General features: G+C 39.5%; 2 protein-coding genes across 3 annotated transcripts in view; both read right to left on the bottom strand.

Annotated features, from left to right (window-relative positions):
* The window catches only part of GRIA3 (glutamate ionotropic receptor AMPA type subunit 3), a 304,452-nt gene that overhangs the window by 103,444 nt on the left and 178,332 nt on the right, over positions 1 to 22,676 (bottom strand). For both annotated transcript variants that reach the window (XM_004587661.3, XM_004587660.3), the window contains exon 5: positions 16,392 to 16,445. In XM_004587661.3, coding sequence (XP_004587718.2) covers positions 16,392 to 16,445 — 54 coding nt within the window. The remainder of the gene's footprint in view (positions 1 to 16,391; positions 16,446 to 22,676) is intronic.
* On the bottom strand, positions 8,299 to 9,561 carry LOC105941968 (cytochrome c-like). Its single transcript, XM_058658690.1, has one exon. The coding sequence runs from the start codon at positions 9,465 to 9,467 to the stop codon at positions 9,156 to 9,158; it is 312 nt and encodes a 103-aa protein (XP_058514673.1). The 5' UTR covers positions 9,468 to 9,561; the 3' UTR covers positions 8,299 to 9,155.

Genomic DNA, 22,676 nt, shown 5'->3' with positions numbered 1-22,676 from the left:
TCTTCCAATTGCTGGTTCACTGTTCAAATGGTCTCAACAGCCAAGGCTGGGCCAAACTGAAGCCAGGAGCTTTATCAGGGTCTCCCATGTGGGGGCAGGGGCCCAAGCACTCAGCCCATTTTGCTGTGTTTCCAGACCAGGGAGCTGGGTCAGAAGTAGAGCAGCTGGAACATGAACCAGTCCCCACTGGGATGCAGATGTCTCAGGTAGCATAGCTTTACCTGCCATGCCACAGTGCTGGCCACACGTTTGTACTTTTTAACTGATGTCTAACTCAAGACAAGAATAACATTTGGCTTAATATTCTTAAAATTGTTTCAGTGTGTTTGAACTTGATTTTTCAGTCTTTAAGCACATGACACAAACACCTTTTCAGTGCTCTGAAAACATCAGAAAATCCCAATCCTTTTATTTAATACATGTATTTTAACAAAGGTATCTGCAAATGAAGTTTCTGTATCACGAATTCTACTTCCTCATTGATGTTCTATTACTAAGATCATATATTTAAGAATAACTTGTTGGGGCCTAATTTGTAGCATAGTGGTTTAAGCTGCTGCCTGTTTCACAGTGTACCACATGGGTGCCAGTTCATGTTTTCACTGTTCCACTTCCAATCTAGTTCCCTGCTAATGTGCCTAAGAAGGCAGTGGAATATGGCATAAGTATTTGGGGAATTTCTACTCACCTAGGAGACCCAGAGGGAGCTCCTGGCTCCTAGCTTTGGTCTGGCTCACCCCCTGCTGCTATGGCCATTTGGGGAAATAAGCAGATAGAAGGTTTCTCTCTCTTTCTCTCTTAAAAAGAATGTGCTCCAATACAAACTTATTGCATTTCCTCAAAATCTTTTCCCACTGTTCACTCACACACATTTAAAATTGCCTTTCAGATAAATGAATCTCAAACCCACAAAAAAACAAAACCATAACCTATTTCCACAAAAGACAAAATGTACTCCAGTATATTTATTTGATATTTCTGTGGAAAATGGTTGCTGTAACTGCATTATCCTGTTGGTGAATCACAAACTCATCTAGCAGTTCATTTTCTGCTGGAAAGCAAGTTTCTTCTTTGGGTATCTCCTTTCCACAGAAACAGATTACAATCTGTACTTTTATTCACTCCCTCTTGCCCATCATTCACTTTGAATGTTAGAGTGTGAGAGCAGGCATGAGTGCTCCTATAGCTTGGCTCAGAGTCTGCTTTTTCAAGAGGGTAATGTCTGTGACACAAGAACTTCAGCCAATGAATCTGTTGCTTTCGGAGGCATTAGAGTCTGTAAAGTAAGTTGATTTCTTGTTTTATTTCAAGATTTCCAACTTGAACTTACTTTGAATGAGATACCAGTGACTGTCCAATTAGACCTTCATAAAGTAAACATACCATCCTGAAATATCAGGTAAAAAATAACATACTTTCCTCAAAGCATTGCAGTGGTCCCCTGCTTTCCCATACTCACGAGCAAGTATCTTAACTTTCAAGAATTTCCATTATCTGCTCTCCTCTGTTGCTCTGTGTCATCAATACCAATTTTTGATAAATTTCATGCTGTAGCCACATCATGTCCTTTAAAAATATTCATTATTTATTTGAAAGGGTTACAGAGGAAGATTGAGAGAAACATTGAGAAATCTTCTATCTGCTGGTTTATTCCCCAGATGGCTCCAATGGCTAGACACTGGGACAGGCTGAAGCTGGGAGCTTCATTTGGGTCCCCCAAATGGGTTCTAGGGACCAGACATTTTAGGCTGTCTTGCACTGATTTTGCAAGGCCATTACCAACGAGCTAGATTGGAAGTGAAGCATCTGGGACACAAAGCAGTGCCTTTATGGGATGCCAGCATTGCAGGTACAGGTTTTGCTCATTAAGCCACAACAGTGCCCACCCCATCCCTGACCTCAGGTCCTTCTTTGTCTAGAAAGAATCCCTACTTCATGCTGAATAGCTCTGGGAACCTCTGTTGAGATTTATTTTTTTCTGACATCTATCCTTTCATTTATTTCTTATTGATATTGATTGACATATCCTAATTATACTTCTTTATGGTATCCAATGTGATGTTTTTGATACATGTATATAATGTGACATGATTAAATACAGTGAATTAACATATCAGTCACATCTCTTATGATTTTTTATGATATTTGAAATTCACTTAGAAATAAAAAATGCATTATTATTGACAAGTCATCTTGCTATGCAATAGTTCTCACAATCCAGTTCTCTTGTTTAGCTGAAGCTTTGTGCCCTTTGATCCACTACTCCCTCTTCCCTGTCTGTGCATTCTCTGGTAGCCACTCTCAACTTCCATGAGTTCAGATTCCACATACATGTGAGATCATACAGTATTTTTTTATGTGTCTAGTTTATTTCCCTTAGCATAATGTCCTCCAAATTCATGTTGTTTTAAAGGAACAGAATTCCCCTTTTAGAGACTGAATATTCATATGTGTATATATATGTATATACACATATATATATACATACATATGTGTGTATACACACTCATATTCATTACATGTTTTTATCCATTTGTCCACTGATGAATACTTATGCTGATTTTCCCATTCTATATCTTGGCTATTGGGACTAATGCTGCAATGAACATGGGAATGCAGGTATCTGTCTGAGGTACTTATTTCCTTTGTATATATGAGATTGCTGGACCATCTGACAGTTCCATTTTTAGATTTTTGTGGAAACTCCATACTAGTTTTCATAATGGCTGTGCTAATTTGTATTCCCACCAACAGTATACAGCAGTTCCCTTTTCTCTGTATCCTCATCAACATTTTCAGTGAGAAAAATAATGGCTAAGAAATCTGTCAGTGTATCATCTATCAAATATTAAGAAGACCATTTGTGTCCCTTAATTCTTATACATTCTGATGTCTGCTTGTAAACTTTTTATTATTACATTCCTTCCCATGTGTTATGTGCACTAAGCATATGTAAATGCTCAACAGTACCATTGCTAAGTGACTCTGAAATCTCAGATTCCCTGTTGTGATAAGTGGAATTTCTGTTAAACCCATTTTATTATTTCATAGGGAGTTTGTAACGAGTAGTGATAATTAGATGCTCAATGACTTCTGTGTGCTTAGACTGAGCTTATTAAACTTTAGTATTGCTTGCATTTCACCAAATTCTGTTTGATCAAAAATGATGGTTTTGCCAATCATATTGGCACTGTTTCCATTGGTTGGGTTAGAAAGCTTTTTGCATGCTGATGGAAGAGGATATGAGAAATGGTGGAGGGATGTTGTCAGTAATGCTATACTAATAGGCATGATATGTTGAACCTGTACTTTTTCACTTCCTGTATACCAACTATCTGTGTATTTAATTATTTGCCTCTGTAAAACAGTGGTGATATTTGTTGATAATATGAGAGAGATTGCAGAAGCAATTCCTATGTGAGGCAAACTATTCATTAGGATTTTTAAAAAAAATCTATTTTATTTACTTAAAAGCAGACTTACAGAGAAAGAAGGAAGAAAGAGGAGAGGAAGGGGAAGGAAGAGGGAGAGGGAGAGATTCTATCTGCGGATTCACTCCCCCAAAGGCTGCAATGGCTGCAACAACTGGAAAGGGTGGCTAGGGTATGGAGCTCCATTTGGGTCTCCCATGTGGGTGACAGGGTTCTAAGGACTAGTTCTTCCTTTGCTGCCTTCCCAGATACTTTATCAGGGGGCTACATCAGAAGTGGAGCTACCAGGATTCTCATTTGGATTCTTAAATTATTCTTTATTTCATTATTTGTGTTACTTTTCAATGACATTGCATGTGTTGGTTTGATATAGTACACTGATACCAACATGTGAACACCACTGTATAAAACCAATTATGGGACCCAGCATGGTAGTCTAGTGGCTAACATCCTCACCTTGGACATGCTGAGATCCCATAGAGGCACTGGTTTGTGTCCTAACAGCCTCGTTTCCCATCGAGCTCCCTGCCTGTGTCCTGGAAAAGCAGTAGAGTATGGCCCAAGGCCTTGGGATCCTGTACCAGTGTGGGAGACCCAGAAGAAGCTCCTAGCTTCAGATTGGCTCAGCTCTGGTCGTTGCGGCCACTTGGGGAGTGAGCACACAGATCTTCCCCTCTGTCTCTCCTTCTCTGTGTATATCTGACTTTCCAATGAAAATGAATCTGTAAAACAAAAAACCCAACTATCATCTATGTACATAAGAAGTTCATACAGAGTTTTTAACCAAACCTGAAGCTATCTTTCATATGGACGTTGGTTACACAACTGGCATTCAAGAAGACTGTCGCTGATTTGAGAATAGCCAGAAAAGTTAATCAACCTTCCAAAGACTCAAGTGAGTTTGGTATTATCCATTCTGTTTAGATTTACACATATTATATGTCACTTTCTTTCCAGTAGTGTAGCTAATTCAGACTTGGAAATATAGTCAAGATTTAACTGTAACGTGGTTATTTTCAATATATCATGTGACAATTTCCTTCATCTAGAAGCATTCTTAAAGTACATTTTACATATGGGACAAAGAGAGACAACAAAACTTGAATGACTTTCATATAGTTAATACATTACACTTGAGAAATGGGAAAGGTGACTTGCCTACATGGAAGAGGACGATAGAAGTAGTAATATGAGGATTGGAAGTGTTCCAAGAACAACTTCTTATCTCATAATTTGTGTGATGGTTGGCTCTCCACTTAATACCTATGAATTGTTCAGCCGGAATGATGCTTCAATAGGGAAATATGTAGTAATTGTGGCAATGCAAATGACCAGTTTGCTAATGATAGACACAAGTCTTTCTAGAGTGATGGTGCATCCTCCTGGGATGGTGTAGTGAGTAGAGTTGAAGATTACACCATATAAGCACTTGATTACAGGTCGCTTGAATTGTTCATTCACTGTTTCACTATCTAATCAATAAGCGTACTTTGCAATCTTCCAAGTGCTAGCTGTTGGTACAATAGTGAGACAAATCAAATTTGATCCCTGCACTCATGATATTTCAGCCCAGTTGGAGTTATTCGTATGAATAAAAAATAATTACAACTTGATATAAGTGCTTGTTAGTGATTAATTTTATTGAGGCATAGTTTATATCAAAATGTATCAATTTCTCAATTTTCTTATTAAAGGAATAATTAAGGTCACATTCCTCTCCTGTTTGAAATTCTTCACTGGGTTTCTGTTTCTGTGAACAAAAGTTTAACTCCTTGATCTGGTCTAGTAAGACCTCACATAATTGGTCCTGTTAGTCATTGCACTGTAGTTAACATTGCCTTCTGGCAGTTAAGGGAATATATCACTCTTTTCTCTGTCTCAGGATGGTGGCACATACTATTTCCTACATATGAGCTCATAATTCTAATTGTATCTTTCTCACCTTTCACATTGTTATTTAAATTTTTTTCCTAAAAGGCCTCTTTAGCATACAGAGTATTTATTTCCCACACACTACTTTTTTTTCATTCCTTCTCTTAGAACCTATTCTGTCTCCATGTTCATGATCACAAATTATGCAAGTATGGCCTGTCTAATGGAAGTATAGAGTTCTCCAGGACGCCATGCTGTACATTTGCAGGGGAGTGAACAAGGCCTTGTGTACATGGTGGTTTAATGAAAAAAAAAAAAAAGTCTTATTGTGAAGACCATTAGAACAGTGCTATTTAACACAAGTGCTTACTATACTGCTTCACTGTTACCAGACTGAGATAAAAGCGAGAATGTTTGAAAGTAACCCTTTCCAAACTTTTACACTAATTAGACAGTATTGCATTATGGCTGTTGAACATAATAATAAAATCTGGAATGTATTTTAAGGATGCCATTTTGTTTCTTTTTCTATATTTTAATTGCATTTTTGCTGGTTCGTAAAGATTTGGTGGAGAAGTGGTCCATCTTCACAATACCGTCAGGAGTACTATTTTGGATGCTGTGATCCAGAAGCACAGGGGAGAAGACAGAATTCTGCCAACTCAAGCTGTAGGAATATTGGATTAGAGGTGATCTTTCTTAGTTAATTTGAGGCAGTAGGGAGAGAGAGAAGGAGATAAGAGGGATGGGCAGAGAGAGTGTTTACTATAATGGAAGCATTTTGGCAGAGGGAGAATGAGTGTCTCAAAATTGGCTACTTTTAAGCTGACAAGCGCCTGTGACATTCTAAATGCATGGTAGGAAGTTGAACGCCAGCCCAGTCTCCACTCCTCATTTCCTTGGTGTTCTGCAGCATCCTATGTCTGTTTAGAGAAGAAAGTGAATACTGAGCCACCAGAGACATTGTGTACCCAAGGGAGATGACTGGGCTCTGTGGCACTTGGGACCAGTGGGAGCTTTTTTTTTTTTTTTTTCCCCTGCAAACCCGCCTCCTTCGCCTGCAAAGCCATGCTCTGGCCCAATGTTTACATGCCATCTGCTGAGCTGTCAGTGATCACAACATGTGGCTTTGAGCATTTGAATTTTTTTAGTTAGAATATGAAAAATGGGAGAACAAAGGAAGGGAGAGTGGAGAACAGAACAAGATGACCTGGGAGGGGAAGAGAGCGGCAGGGAGTAGTTGTTCCTGGCAAGCAAAATAGCATGGTTCAATCTCATTCCAATTCACTTTTTCCTCCTAAACAAAACAGGCTTTTCTCTGTTTCTGGACGATTCTAAGATCTGGTAACCCAGAGAGTTCACTTCAAGTCTAGCTTATTTCTGTCTGTCTCTGCGAGTTCTATTTGATGAGAAGAATTTTATCTGAGTAAAATTTTGGGAAAACTAGATACCATCTAGCATACTGCCCCCATAATTATTTTCTGGCATAATTACAATGTGAATGAGGTAGTTGTGGAGGGAAAGGGAGAAAGAGAGAAGGAGGAAATGAGAGAAGTACATGTGTGTATGTGTGTAATGTGGTAGTGATGGTAGTGGTGGTGGTGGGATTATAGGATATGATAGGGTGATGGAGATGTAATTGGTGCCTGATAAGATGCATTTTATATTTGCTCTCTTGACAAGTTTCAAACCCAGATTTGCGAAGCTTTATTGTTTAAGCCCTTTTTATCTTTGTTCATGGCACCACCTGAATATACAGTTTGTGCTTCATTCATTTATGTTCGTGCCTTTCCAAATGCATTTTTTTTTTTTTACTTTCGTGGGGCTGGCCTTCTATCTCACTGAGGTGGTAGGTGGGGAAAGCAGGAAGAACAAGGCAGTTTCCTTGGACTCTATACAACCTGGATTGGAAATCTAGACTGGCATTAGATCAGCTATGAGACTTCGGGTGACTTATATATATCTTTTCTGAGCCCATTTCCTGTTCTATGAGATTTAGAGAAGAAGGTAGACAGGAATGTGCCCTAGGACTTCTGAAGCGATTAAATGAGAAGTCCAAAGGAAATAGCAAGTGCTGCACCAAGGAATCTGAGACACACTGACTTCCCTCCCTTATTGTCCTAGCACACTGGTGGGCTTGCCTGCCTGCTGCTGTGGTGATGGCTGACATTCCCTAATTGCCACATGCAGGAGCGGCAACTTCCTCTTCTCTGGTGCTAGTGCTGACTTGAGCAGGGAAAGCAGTCGATCTGCTGAGACACCTGCTAGCTGCCCCTGCACGGAATGAGCTCTACTAACGGTGTAATCTCTTCTGGGCACCTCATTTGTTTGCAGGTATTCTGGTCTTACTTTTGGTGCTAGTCTACCTTAGCCTTATTCCTTTGCAGTGACCTTTGTAAAATCACAGAATTGGTTGGATGGGTTTCTTTTACAAATATACATTTAATGTGAAGTCAAAACGCATGAGTTAAAAAAGTTTTGCTATATACTACCTGAATCCATCTCATGTATAAGTTTCCACATTCTTGGAAACAGTAATCTGATCCAACTCTTCCATTTCATAGATTGAAAAATAAGTTCGATGAGGTTTGCTTTGCCATAAGCTAGTTTGATGAATTTTTGGAATTCAAACCTAATCCCTAGTCCCCAGTCCAGTGCTTTGTTTCATCACCCCATACTGTTTCCAGCACCTATTCCTGATCTTCGGTCTAGGATCCTTCATATAATCATTAATGCTATGATTATTAACAGTTTAGAATGCTATGAAAAATAGCATGCCTGGACTACAACGTTAAGGATCCTAATCTAGGACCTTTCCAAGGGAAACACAGACTGCTTGGCTAATGCGTCCCATACAGTGGCACTTCATGAATTTCATGGACAATAGAATTAAAACGTTTATTATGATGCAAAATACTTGCAATCTGTGCATATTTGCCATAGTATACATTTTTTGTGGCTGCTTTGAAGAACACCTGTATGAATGCGTTTAAAATTGTTTTTTTCAGAGTCTACAATTGTTTTTTAATGAAGTCTTATGACGACATAAGTTAAAATTTTGTGCTGATGGCCTGTGTCCTGCACCTCAGTCCCACCAATGAGTTGGCAAAAGCACCGTTTACTAAAGACTGATGTACAGCAGTTCCCTAATGTAATGTCTCCAAGTAGCTGCTTCTAGACAATCCTCAATTCTAAGTTAGTCTAGGGTGGTAAAGAATCCAAAAGTCACGTTTCACTTCTTACTCTATCTGGTCATGCTAGCTTTCCAAGCACCTGATCTTAAAGACCAGCAATCAAATGTGAAAAGAGGTAAATATTCTCTGGCACACAGCAACCACACTAACTTGCCTTTCAGTAATGCAGCAGTTTAGATACAGGGAATATTTCTTATTAGGTCGACACAGGTAAGAGCAGAAATACAAAGCAGACACTTTTGTCCACCCTCGGCTCTTGCTTTTAGCAGGTAAAGAACACAAACCAGAAGGTGGGTTGAGTCCTACTTGGTTCTGAGTGCTTTTCCTGGTATTCAAATATAAACCCAACCTCCTAACGGGTTTTGAGATTTTGTGAAAAGTGGAACGTGAGTCTAGTCCAATCCTGTCCTTTTAAAAGGGGAAAATGGGGAGAATGTTGACTGAACTGGAAATTACCACCCACATCTCAACAAACCCAATCACTTTTTATTTAACCACACAAAGCAATCTTATTTAAAATCAGGACTGCCGAACAAAAATATTCTGTCAGCTGTTCATGATCTGAATTCTGGTATAGGAGAATTAAATTATGGTGGACGTTAAAAAAGTCATGAGACATTTCTGTTTTGTAATAAATAAGGCAGGGGCCAAGCATTACTCATTGGTGGCTTTTTTTGAGATAAGCTATCAGGTCTGCCCTCTCATTCTTCTTAATGCTGGCGAAGATCATCTTGGTGCCCGGGATGTACTTCTTGGGATTCTCCAGGTATTCCATCATAGTGTCCTCCTCCCAGGTGATGCCCGTGTTCTTGTTGATATCTGTGTAAGAGAAGCTGACCGCTTGCCCGGTCTTCTGCCCAAACAGACCATGGAGATTGGGTCCGGACTTGTGCTTGCCTCTTCTTTCCACGGTATGACACTGGGCACACTTCTGAACAAAAATCTTCTTGCCTTTCTCAACATCACCCATTTTTGAAGTTCACACTGGTAGTTCTCTGCGCCCGAAAGGTTGGCCCTGAGAAGCTGGATATCCTGCTCTCAGCCCAAGGACACGCAGACCTGTGCCTAAGTCTTAAAATTGTTTATACACTAGTAAATTTATGTTTTAACTCTATTTTCTGTGAACTTTTTGTGGCACCATGGAATATGCTGAATATTTTTCTGGGACTACAGTAGAGAAACAGCACACCTAGCATCTTGGAAGGGAAAGAAAAGATTATGGAAAATTTTTCTTAAAAAATAAGGCATTGGAGAATCAAGATGGCGGAATAGGGTAAGGACACGTTTAAACGAATGGAAAAACACTTAATCAGGATAAAGCAGAGAGGACATATTCCAGAAAGTAGGAAAGGACAGAACAACAGCAGAGGGGTACCTGGAGACTGACAGATACAGGAAAGCAGCAGACACAACGGTGTGGTGTTGCAGTGACTGATACTGCAGCAGCATTCAGCTAACAGCAATCTGAACTCCACCAGCAGCCGGAACTCCACCAGCAACCAGGTGGGAAGGGACTGGGAGCTTGGGAGGTGAACCCAGACAAAGAACTGTCCATCCTGCTGGTCCGTTTGATTTGACCAGGAGCAGACAGAGCAGCAGATCTCAGACAGGCAGTACAAGAACAGGGTGGATTTCACAGCCTGGTCAGCCCCCTAGAGCTGAAGTGGACACCATTTTGCGTAAGGAGGCAAAAGCAAGGAAAAGGACTGAGCATACGCTGAGCTGGGAGTGAACTCATTTCTGACTCAGTGAACTGCAGCAACATAGCATTCTACAGGTTCCACCCAAAACAGGTCTGGGTAACCCTCAGACCTGACGGCCAGCAGATCAAGACCTCTAGTAGTGGTACGTCAGGCACCATTTTGTACACTGTGGCAAACGCTTTAGGACTGCAGGGGACAACAGTGAACTGTGCATGTACTGACCTCACGAGAACTCACTCGCGAGGTCCATGGATTGCACTGGTCCCGCAGGAAAATAATACTGACTGTGGCATCGTACGGCCAAAATAGGTCCATGTGGAACCCAGACCTAACGTCCAACAGGTTCCGGCAAGATCAGTGCCACCAACAACCTAGCTATATATAGGACGCCTGGTGTCTCTCTAATCCTGGGATCTGCTCCAACTGAAAGTGGGAGAAAGTTTGCAGAGTCAAAGGTGCAGCCTCAGCACGGCATCACAGGAGGTGGAGAGTGGTGAGCCAGGAGCTGGGGCTGTGGAGACCACGGTGGAAATCTAACATAAGAACCCGGACCTGGAGCTTGCTGGAGGTTGTGGCACAAGTGGCTGCAAGCAAAGAGTTGTGTACCAACTGCAATAAGTAAAATCGCATTGTAGACCTGTGGGTGACACAGCTTAGAAACCTGCCCCAAGGAGAAGACTCTGCTAACCAGAAGTACAATGACCAAGAGCAAAAGAAAGGACAAAAGCACAATGAATGTTACTGAAGACTCCCCTGCAAAGGAGCAAAATCCTCTGCCAACCTCAGAGTTAACTGAGGAAGACAGCGAGAAAATAGGGCACACAGAATTCATAAAACTCATTTTAAAGATTCTGATCAACAATGAGAAGCACATACAAGAGTTCAAAGAATTTAAGGAAGCAATAAAGCAAATCAAGGCTGATATATCAGAAATTAAGAACACAGTAGATCAAATTAAAAGTACAATGGAGAATCTCCAAAATAGAATGAACGCAAGCAGAAGAAAGAATCTCAGAATTGGAAGATATTTCCTGTCATCAGGGGGAAGCAAACAAAAAGCTGGAAGCAAACATGGATCAGGCCAAAAAAAGGATTCAAGAATTGAAAGACACTATTAAGAGGCCAAATGTAAGAGTTATGGGAGTCCCAGAAGGTGCAGAAAGAGAAGCTGAGTTTGCAAATGTATTTAATGAAATAATAAAGGATAATTCCCTAATCTAGAGAAAGAATTGGGAAATAAGATCCAGGAGGGGAACAGAACTCCCAACAGGCTTGATTAAAAGCAATCTTCACCAAGACACATGATCTTCAAGATCTCTTCAGTTGAACATAAAGAAAAGATCCTTAAATGTGCACGTGAAAAAAAAAATCAATTGACATATAAAGGAATGCCAATTAAACTCACAGGAGATCTCTCACAGGAAGCTCTATAGGCAAGAAGAGAATGGAGTGACATATTCCAGATTCTAAAAGCAAAAATTTGTTGGCCTAGGATAACATATCCAGCAAAGCTTTCTTTTGTCTTTGAAAATGAAATCAAATTCTTCTACAGTAAAGAAAAGTTAAAACAATTGGCCTCTTCCAAACCTGCCCTACAAATGATACTTAAAGATGTTCTCTTCACAGAGAAGAGGAATAGCACCCACCAAAACCAAAGGCAAATGGGAAGAACATCCCAGTAAAATGACAACAGAAGACTAAACCAATGAACAACCCATTGCTAAAATGACAGGACCAAAGTACCATCCATACATATTAACCCTGAATGTAAATGGCTTAAGCTCAATCAAACGTCACAGATTAATAGACTGGATTTAAAACCAAAACCCATCTATTTATTGTCTAGAAGAGACACACTTCACCAACAAAAATCAGCAGAAACTATATCCCATGGGTTTTGTTGTTTTCCATTAGTTTCATCTCTTCAAAACACTTTCTTCGGATTAAATCTTTCAATGACTCATAGATCATACAGTAGCATCATTTTCTGCAAGAAGGTTCTTAATTTTCGTTTCTTCAGCTACACGTTAGTCATTTAGTAGCATGTTATTTGGCTTCATGGTGTTGTTAATTTCTTTTTTCTTTCTGTTGTTGATTTTGTTTTGTGGCTTTTCATTTAAGGGGATGTATAGTAGCTGTTTAATGGAGACTGTCATATCTAGTAACATGTCATTTAACTTCATGGCATTGTAAATTTCTGTTTTTCTATTGTTGATTTTGTATTATGACTTTTCATTTGAGGGGATGTACAGTAGCTGTGAAATGGAGATGAACATCCAGATGTGAGGATACAATGCATTATGCATTTCTACTTCCAAAGATGGACTTACAATGAAACTGTTCACTATATCTTGACAATAGGATGCTGGACTCTGCCATTGTGCATGCCCGCAGTGATGGACATATGAGTGTGTATGAAGAACTATGTTTTAGTAATATATAGAGGAACTGGGGGGGGGGAATTGGGGAGGGGATAAGGGAAATGCCAGGAGCCTATGGAATTGTATCATAAAATGATAATAATAATAATAAAATGTAAAAAAAAAATAAGGCATCACTAAGTGATTGAGAATTTGCAAGAGACTTTGTCTATTGGGATGTTCACTTCCAGATCACACCTCTGGCCTTTATACCTGTGGTAGTCTTGTTTCTTCCAGGAATTGCAACAAGTTAGAATGTTTCCAACAGCTTGTTGTCCTCCCTAAAATGTACTCACTGACCTGTGACAGGCCTTTGTTGAAGTATCCATGGACTAGCCAAATCTTCTCACTTGAGGATTCTTCCTAGAGAAGGTCTGTGTAGAAGTTCTTAGAAGCCTTTGCCAGATGATGATTCCAGGAAGCTTAGTTGGGCAATCTGAGCATTCTTAAGTTTGCATTTGTAGAAAAAGCAGTGATGCTGTGATGTTGTAATATCCAAACTTCGAGTAGACCAGTAAGGTCCTTACTGTGTCCATGTATACCCGCATGCAGCGTTCACCCAGCTAGCTCATCTTGCCAGGAAAACACCTTCTTAGCACCACTTCTCCCTTTAACATCCAAAAGACTTCTATACAGTTTTCCATTAGTCTTTGTGTTTGAGGTGTTTGGGCTATTTTTATCTGCTTGAAAAATTTGGAAACCATGGTAGGGATAATCTGTCTCAATATCTTCAGAGATGATCGGTATTTCTTATCTATATTGCCAAATGCAATTTAATACTGGGTACAGGGACTTATGGAAACACATGGCTGAGTTCAATGAGAAGAAAGTCACTAGAGAAAGAAAAGGTTGGCAGCTCAAGGCATAATAAATGAATCCATGTTAAAAGTACTCAGACTGACATGATACAATACATTACTTGCTTTTGGGAGGAACAGATTTCGATTGTTATTAAACTAGGTATCCCCTGCCCCAAGGTTTCATAATTCTGATTTTTTTTGAGGCACAAAAATAACTTCCATCTATTGTCTCATTATTTCTTTGGATTGAGGGTCCAGGCACAATGTAATGAAGTCTAGAAGCCAGACATTCAATCAGGAAAGGAGTCATTGGCTTGCTGGCAGTCCTGTGTGCAAGGATTCGTGATCCTGAATTGCATTTTAGGATTCAGTTGATAATTCTTTCCCCTAGCCTTTTCCTGGTGCTTCTCAGAGTTCTATCACACAGCTTTCTATTTCTGTCATGTCTGGATCTCATAGTTGAAACAAATGATTATCTGAAGGATCATCAGTAGAAATAGGATGCATCAGTTGGAGTTGTAGACCAGGAAGGTCCTTAGAGTGATCTGCTCATCCTAGGCCAACTGTGATGGCCAGGGCTCAGCTCTTTCCTTAGGACAGAAGTTGCATGGCAGGGAGTAGAATGAGTCAATGGCCTCTGGTTTCTGGTGCCTTCAAGATCTGCTTCAGCATTCTCTGCACTGGCAGGCTTGGTTGTACTTCCTCAAAGTTACACCACAGTTTGAAACTCTTTCTATTAAACCTCCTTCTTCCCCCTTCACCCTTTGGTATGAAACTAATATCATTGTCTGAAGCTCTTCCTGCACATTTGCATCTCTTCCTTTTGTATTTCAAAAGTATTACATCCAAGAAAGGTCTTGAACTTCTGATAATCTTAATTTCTATTTCTAAAGGACTCATTTAACATATGAATGAATTCCCCCATGTATAGTAGGGAAACTGAAAGGCAAGAGGTTTAATGACTTATCTAAGACTTCATAACTGGTTAGTTGAAAGGTCTATATGATGACTCAGACTTTCTGACTTCCCCCCAATTCAATATTAAACTTTAGTATCCATACACAACGACAATCATATACACAAACACATTTTTCTGTATCTCTTTATCCTTTATACTATTGAGCAGTTGAACATAAAAAGTATTTTCATTTCTTTTTTCTTTGCTTTTAATTTAAATATTTACTTATTTGAAAAACAAAGGAAATATAAATATATCTGTATATATGAGAGATAGAGAGAGATAGAGAGGCACCCCCATCAACTAATTCATGTCCCTAATACCCAAAACAGCGCCTGGTTGAGGTTGAAGCCGGATGCCAGGGACTCAATCCAGGTTTTCCCAAAGTGGATGGTAGAAATCCAGTTACCTGAGCTATGGCTGTGATCTCCCAGGGTCAGCATTAGCAGGAAGCTGAGTCCGATGTAGTGTCAAGTATGAAACCCAGGCAATTTGATATGGGTACAAGTGTATCGGCTGCTAAGCCAAATGTCAATGCATAAAGGCTCATTTTACTTTAAATTGCTGCTTTAGCCCTGTATGAAATAATGGCATCTGTCGTTTTGATTTTGATATACTAGTTTTATATTTTACTAACACATATTCAAATACATATCCATTAAATTAAAAGTCTATCTGGTAGAGGAGAAGGAAAGAGGAGATGAAGGAAGTGGGGGAGGGAAGAATGAGAGAAGGGCATTTATTAGTGAGGAAGAAATGAAAAAAAAATCAGTAACTGTGCCTGGTACCTTGCTGTGACATGTATATTTTCAGCCAAGCCCCAGACTAAACTCCATCGAGAAAAAAAAAAAAAGACAAAATCTTATTTTAATCATTTATCTAAAAAGCAAATTGAATATATTCAAATTAAGAATTTTTTCTTCCTGAAAAGTCGATTTGAATATCCCCAAAATGAACCAAAGTGCTCCAGTTTGAGGCAAGATGCCTGCCACAACTCAAAGTAGTAGCTCTAATCTGCAGCTTACACGGTGTCTGTGTGTGCTTCCTAGGGAAGAAGTTTAAGTAACGTTTTGCTTCTCATTTACAAAGAAATATTCATTATTAAAATAAGATCTTTTCTTTGATTTAAGAAACCTGAGAATATAATTACAATAATCTTTCACCTTTGTTGCTGTTCTTTTGGTTTAAGAGCTTTATAATGATCATGAGTCTGTTGTGCTAATGAAACAAAATTAGGGTTAGTACTCATGTTTTGTATTAATTGAATAGATCCCTGGTATTATTGTGATAATTTAACATTTCTCTTTCATTCTATGGAGACGGTGTTATTAAAATCTCTGCCAGACAGCTACTACTAATTTAGAAGCCATTTTGTCATTCCTAAACAAAATTTTCCTTACAGGGAAAGAAGAAACATAACATCAACCTTAACAAAACACCAGCCATCTAATCTACAATGTCACACATTTTAAAAGGTATGGTAAGTTTGAAGGTCACAATTCAGGCCGTGATGTTTGTAAATGGAAATGTGGCTATACACTTTTGATGGGGTCACTTATGATACCACACTGAAATTTTCTCTGGCGTCTAGAATTGGTTGTGATCATCTTCAAACAAACAAACAAACAAACAACCGAAAAAACAAAACCACCCAGTTCCGTTAGTAAGGCAGATAATATACTCTTGGATTAATAGGGAAAGAATTAGTTTCCTGTGTCATCTGTTCCGTGGTTTACATTTTGCTCCTAATTAAAATGTGATTTATCTTATAAATGCAAATTGAATCTAAGAATAATAGTATGTCAAAAATTATCTTTAAACGAGAAAATGCAGCTTTGCAGATAAAACAAAGACATTGTTGAATGTTGTTGTCTTCAGGTTTTGGTATTTACTGAATTCATTTTTACAGGCCGCTAGGGAACACATTAGGTACTTTCTATATTTCCTTTTTGGATGATTACCAACGGTGCAAACTCAATAAGAGGATGTTGCCCAGGGATACTTTGTTCTTACCAGGTTCGCAAGCATGTAGTGATAACCTCTTGAATGTTTTCCCAGGATCACAACCTGCAGAAATAAGAAATCAGAAATAATACTCATTCAGGATGGGCATTTTCAACTGTACAACTGATTCAATGGCTGGAACACGCTTCTAAATGAAAAAGTGTTAGGTCTTTAAATACAGTAAAATCAATTAATTGCACCTGATTCCTTGTTTGATGCATTTAACTTTCAGCCAGATGAAACAGTAGGATTTGCTAATACTCAAGTTAAAATGTCAAAACGAGGGGGGAAAAATCCTCTAAACTTCCAGGTCAGTAGCATCATTGTCACTTAAAATAGATGCTGAAAGCAATGAAGCTGATGACCCTCCACCCGTGAACTGGATTTCTGTACTTAGCTGTTGAGATGGAAAATGAGCTGAACTTTGCATACAGATGAGAAAATAGAATGTTCGGTACATTTTTGTGGTTATCTGGAATGCTTAGGGAATAGAACACTCAAAGAATGGGGTTAATGGGATTTTCAGGTTAACTCAGGTTGCTTTCGCTTGTTGAAAACATTTCTAAAACGCTTTCATTCCATTTCCTACTTTAATGTGAAAGACCTGTAATTATCTGCACATCTTTTGGTGCTGATCACCCTGCCTTAGGGCAACTGTGGAGGGTGTTCCCCTCAGGGGACATTTGACAATGCCTGGTGTCATTTATGTTTGCTAGGACTGGGAGGTGTGCTATTAGCAGCTAATGACAGGAGGCCAGGTTTGCTCTCAGCTGTCCTGTGAGACTGGACAGCCGCTGCAGCCAAGTGCCATCTTACTGACAAGGGCAGTGGTGTGGCGGTTGGGAAGCTCTTTCTTCTTACCAGAGTTTGTATGACGAAACTGTTCATGCTAAGCCTTATCCTTATATGTGGCAAACTAAGTTTTATTATTTTTAAACATTTAAACATTGTATTTTAAAAAAAGATTTTAGTATTTTTTTTAATTTGAGATGTAGAGTTACAGAGAGGGAGGGAGGGAGGCAGAGAGAGAGAGAGAGAGAGAGAGAGAGAGAGAGAGAGAGAGAGATAGTTCTTTCATTGTTGGTTCATTCCCTAAATGGCTACAAAGGCCAGAGCTGAGCTGATCCAAAGCCTGGAGCAAGGAGATTCTTTTAGGTCTGCCTGGTGGGTGCGGGCCTCAAGGCCTTGGGCCATTATCTGCTGCTTTCCTAGGTCATAAGGAGGGAGCTGGATGAGAAATGGAACAGCTGGATAAGAAATGGATGAGAATGGGACTAGAATCAGTGCCCATACCGATGTCAGTGCCAAAGGCAGGTTAGCCACAATGCCGCCCGTATTTTTAAACTTATCAACTTTTATTTAGGGAGGAGGGAGAGAGAGGACTCCAATCAGGTCTCCTACATGGATATCATGGGGAACAATGGCTTGGGCCATCTTAGCTGCTTTCCCAGTGTATTCGCAGGGGACTGGATCAAAAGTGGAGCAGCCAGGACTTGGGCCAGTATATTGATATGGGATGCTGACATTGCCAGTGATGGTCCAACATGCTGCACCACAACACTGGCCCTGATTTGGATTATCTTAACATGCGTATGTGAGTTACATATTTTGCAGTCAAATGTATTGGTTTCAAGTTGGGAGGTTTTGCCTAAATATCCAATGTAAGTTTATTTCCTTGTTGAAAAGCACAGCAAAAGTTCTGGCTAATGGAGGATCTCCTAATTCTTTGTGCACTATTTCACATACAGTACTCTCCTTTGCCTTATTCCCACAAGCCCTGTACCAAAAATTCAAAAAGGGAAAAGACCAAGAGCAAAGCATGACATGTTCCTCAGTAAGACTTAACCTAGCTCCCGGCAGTAGGGTCATACCTTCCCCCACGGATGACAGAGTTCAAAATAATTGAAATCACTCTCTTTAAGTACTGACACTTTGAGCATTTCTGATGAAATCTTGCCGTAAAATGCAGTAGGCATAGCCTTGTGTTTTTTTTTTCAACAGAAATTACCGAACACAGTAAACCATAGCTGGATGACTCAGGCATTCACAATGAATATCTGCGATTATACTACGTGGTACCACACTCTATTTTTTTCCCCTTCCTTCTTCTTTAAGCCAGTCTGTCACTTTCTGTCTCTTAATGTACCTCTTTCTAATATCACATCCTGCTTCTGCACACACGCCTTCTTGTTTGCAGCTTTTAATTTACTGTGAACTGCAAAACTAAGATTGTGAAGAACTGTTACGTGAAGGAATTAAGAAGGCATTGGAAGCAAGGGTGAGGAATTAATCATGGGTTTCAATACAGCAGCTTTGTGATACCTAAATGTTCCTATCTTTAGAGAACTTTCCTGTGGCCTTCAGTTGAAGGATGCTTGGGGAGGGTGATGTTGCGAAGTATGATTTGAGCAAACCATCTGCGCATGAACGAAAAACAGGTATGGCAACAGCTTCAAGCCTTTCCGAACCTGAAAAACAGTGTATTAACGAATGACCTCTCTCAACGTTTCTACACCATTTGGCCCATAGCACTTCTCAAACACTTTGATGGCCATGACACAGTCTGATCCTGCTGAGACAGGCCAGATTATAGGCACGAAAACGAAGGCACAAGGCAAGTTGAGTGATATGCCAACAATTGCACAGTGACTGGGGAGGTTGGGCTCCTCGGTTCTCCTTTGGTTCTCTGCTCTCAACACTAAGGTTTTGTCTTGTTCTCTCTCAGCTCCCCTCTGCTCGGAAGGACTCTAAAGCTCTGCCTCCGGTGTGTGAGGGAGCTACTGTGTTTCCTTTCAGCTTCTTTCCTTATTTCTGTCTAAGTTCTTGTCAGATGTCCTTGGGAATAGCACTCATTTTTCTGGCGGGACTCAAAGCCCTCTGATTTTTATTATGTTGAGGGTTGTCAGGGAATTAAAAATTCAACAAATGTATGGTCCCAACTTGCCACCAGTAGTTGACAAATGTCCCCAGTAAGGATGTTTCTCACAAGCAGACACTGAAGAATACATCCCAGAAGATACCTAACAGCTCATTTTATGTCATGGCAGTGTGAGAAATCACCTCCTCAAGACATTCATTAACCTTTCATTTCCTCTATAAATAATCAGTCAGGAATGTGGCTCATAGTTTAAAGTAATGGAAAATAAATGTCTCATTCTCCTCTTTCTCTCTCTATCTCTCTCCCTCCCCCCTCCCCCCTCTTTCCTTCCCCCCCCCCCACATTCCAATTTGAAATTGCTCAAGGGTGCCCTTCCTCTACAGTATTGAACCGTACAGTTCCACCTTGGTACGCCTCAAACCTTGTCTCTTCCTGGAGACTTCCTTGTCTGTCTCTGGTTTTGGGTATCTTTTCTTCCTCTTCTCCAAGAACTTAAACAAGTGTTGACACTCATCATTTAACATGTAGAGATGTTCTTCAGCTTAGGATAGTGTACATCTCAACAAACCCATCAAATACTGAAAATATTTAAATGCATCTAATACATTGAATCTCACAAACATTATGATTTAGCGCAACCTACCTTAAACATCATGAGAACACAGGCACGGCCACAGCCCTTAGGAGAGCAATTTTAGTTATCTTGAAATCGTTTGTGAGGTTGCTAGGACCTTCCTGGTTGAGCCTGCTAAGATAGGCAAGGCCTCACTGGCAAAAGTGTCGCATTTTGCCAACAGTATTTCCTTTTTTTTTTTTTTTGAATTTTTGGTACAAGGGCTGTGGAAATTGAGGGTGCTGAGAGTTTTGTACACAAAAGAATTACATAGTTAATGGGAGTAGTTCCTGTTCAATTAGCCCTGAAGCTTTATTCTTTCCATCTGTTATAGATGAATGAGGTATAAATTGTACCCTCAGCTATTTAATGAATCTGGTAACCAAGAGAATATTCAACTTTGCTTTTACAGTAATTATAATAGCTCTTCCTGAATTAGTTTCAGAACTTTAAACATAAAGGCTGTTTTTACGCTTGACTGTGAAATTTAAGAAAGAAATAGCAAGTTCCCCAACCCATGTTCTATATTCACTTTGCCTGTGCAGGGTTTGTTGGAGAGAATGGATGGACTGATACAATGGGAGAGATGATAAATGAAATAAGGGGGAAATCTGTGAAATGTAGATAAAGAAAGAAACAAGGAACTCGTATCATTCACTAGAGCTTAAACAGCATGTAGCAAAAGAAAGAACTCTTGCGTATTAACATACTGAGAGATGTATAGAGTACCAAATTATTTGTGAAGTCAGTGAATCATTATCTACCCATTTTGGGAGACGTCCTCATTCCTACCCACCCACCCACTTATGGGTGCCATTAGAGGCTGGGAGATCACTGGTTAAAAGTAATGTATACAGTATTCTGTTCATTTTTATACAAAGCCTTTTCTTTTTCAATTTAATGTTTAATCTAGACACTTCTGTAATTTTAGAAGTTTGAAATAAAATTGCTCCACAAGAACACTTGAGAGAGGCCCACAGATCCGTTGGGAGGCAAAAGCATCTGTTTTTCTATGCTCACATTTTAGAAAAAAAAATATGTGTGGAGCAGTGTGTATGTTTTTTCTCCCCTTAGATCCATCTGGTATGCAGATTAGGTTATTTGCAGACCTAAGTAGCTCCCTGTTTGGAATTTCTACATCAGTGCCAAAAAAGGATCTATGTATAAAGATTGATCTTGCTTTGGGTACAGACCATTCCTTGATGTTCACCTTATCTGTTTTTCTTTGATTTAGGGTGGCTGGAAGGAAAGTGTGAGTGTATGCAGTTTCTGGTTTTAATTTACCAGTTTTTTCCTCATCGATTATATGAATGTTTTCTCTGTAAGAAAAAGCTATTAGATTCCACTTTTTATGACTGATGAAAAAAGACATTTCTAGCCCCATTCTCACTTTCCTGGTCTTGTTTTTGTTTTTGTTTTTTTTAAAGTTCCATTGCCCAAGGCACCCCATCTCATTTTGGCTATGTGGCAAGTGTAATGAATGGTATGCTGTAGCAACCAGCCTCAGAACATGTCATGCCTCCCAGAAGAAATTTTAGCTATGATAAGATGTGTTCATCTTTGTGAATGAAGACTCCAAGCTATTAAATTACTTGAGTCTCAATAAATACATATAAGAAGTCAATTCTCTTTGAATTATTTTCTAATAATCTCAGTCTGCACACACATGCTCCTCTGTAACTTTGTGGCTACATTTGACACTGCCATCATGTGACTTAAGTAAATGGGCTGGATTAGTGAGGCAGAGAAAAGACAATCACCCATACCAAAGTCAGTTCAGTGGCAATGGGGATGGGGATGGTATTGATGGACAAAGAAACCCTGGAAGTTTTTGGAAAGTAGGGGTATGGAGATAAAACCAATGGCTCTCATTGATACTTATGCTGTCTGCATGGAAGCTTAGGCAGAGAGAAAGCAGTTGAATAATGCATTAAATACAATGCTAGGATGGGAGGATTAGAGGGCAAGGATTGTATCAAAGAACATGTTCTCAGGAAGTTTTGTTCCCTATTACTCTCAATTTTTTAATATTGCAATCATCATGACTGTGAGGAGTATGTGTGGCAGATTTAAGGCTAAATAGTAGCAGAGGCAAAGAACTCATACAAATAAGAGGCAATGGATGACTCTAAGTAAGTTAAAGGAACAGCAGATTATTCCTGACCAAGATTATTATTTGGGGGATAAGGGACCATTTAAATGCATTCTGACCTTTGTAAGAATGTTTCTTTGTCTTAGCTCTAAACCAGTATTTTTAAACTTCATTTCTTAAAACCCTTCCTTAGGGATTTGTATTTTGTCTTTATAACATAGTACTACTATTTATTTAATACTTTTTCTTTACAGCTACTCACTTGTTTATCTAAATTTAGCTGTATCCTAAGTGATAATGACCATAAAATCACATATAAGAATATAAATGCAACTTATGAAAATATATCCATCCAGGCAGGTGCTGCTGCAGGTCCTCTCATGTGCCACCAGCAGTGCTGGTTGCATCTTCATCAAAGAGAACACAGATTATGTTTCCTCAACCTGATTAACAACAGACTGATTTACCTTAGTTGTGGTTCAAATCTTAAGTATTCCCATCAAATTCTTTTTTAAGACTTATTTTATTTTTATTTGAAAGGGAGATTTATAGAGAAAAAGAAGATACATACACACACACACACACACACATCTTCCATCTGCTGATTCTCTCCCCACATGACCACAATGGCCAGAGATGAGCCTATCTGAAGCCAGGAGCCAGGGGACTCCCCTGTATCTCTCATCTGGGTGCAATGGTCCAAGCACTTAT

The sequence above is a fragment of the Ochotona princeps genome, chromosome X, assembly GCF_030435755.1.
Source record: "Ochotona princeps isolate mOchPri1 chromosome X, mOchPri1.hap1, whole genome shotgun sequence".
NCBI lineage: Eukaryota > Metazoa > Chordata > Mammalia > Lagomorpha > Ochotonidae > Ochotona > Ochotona princeps.
This window is presented reverse-complemented; position numbering and strand designations above follow the sequence as displayed.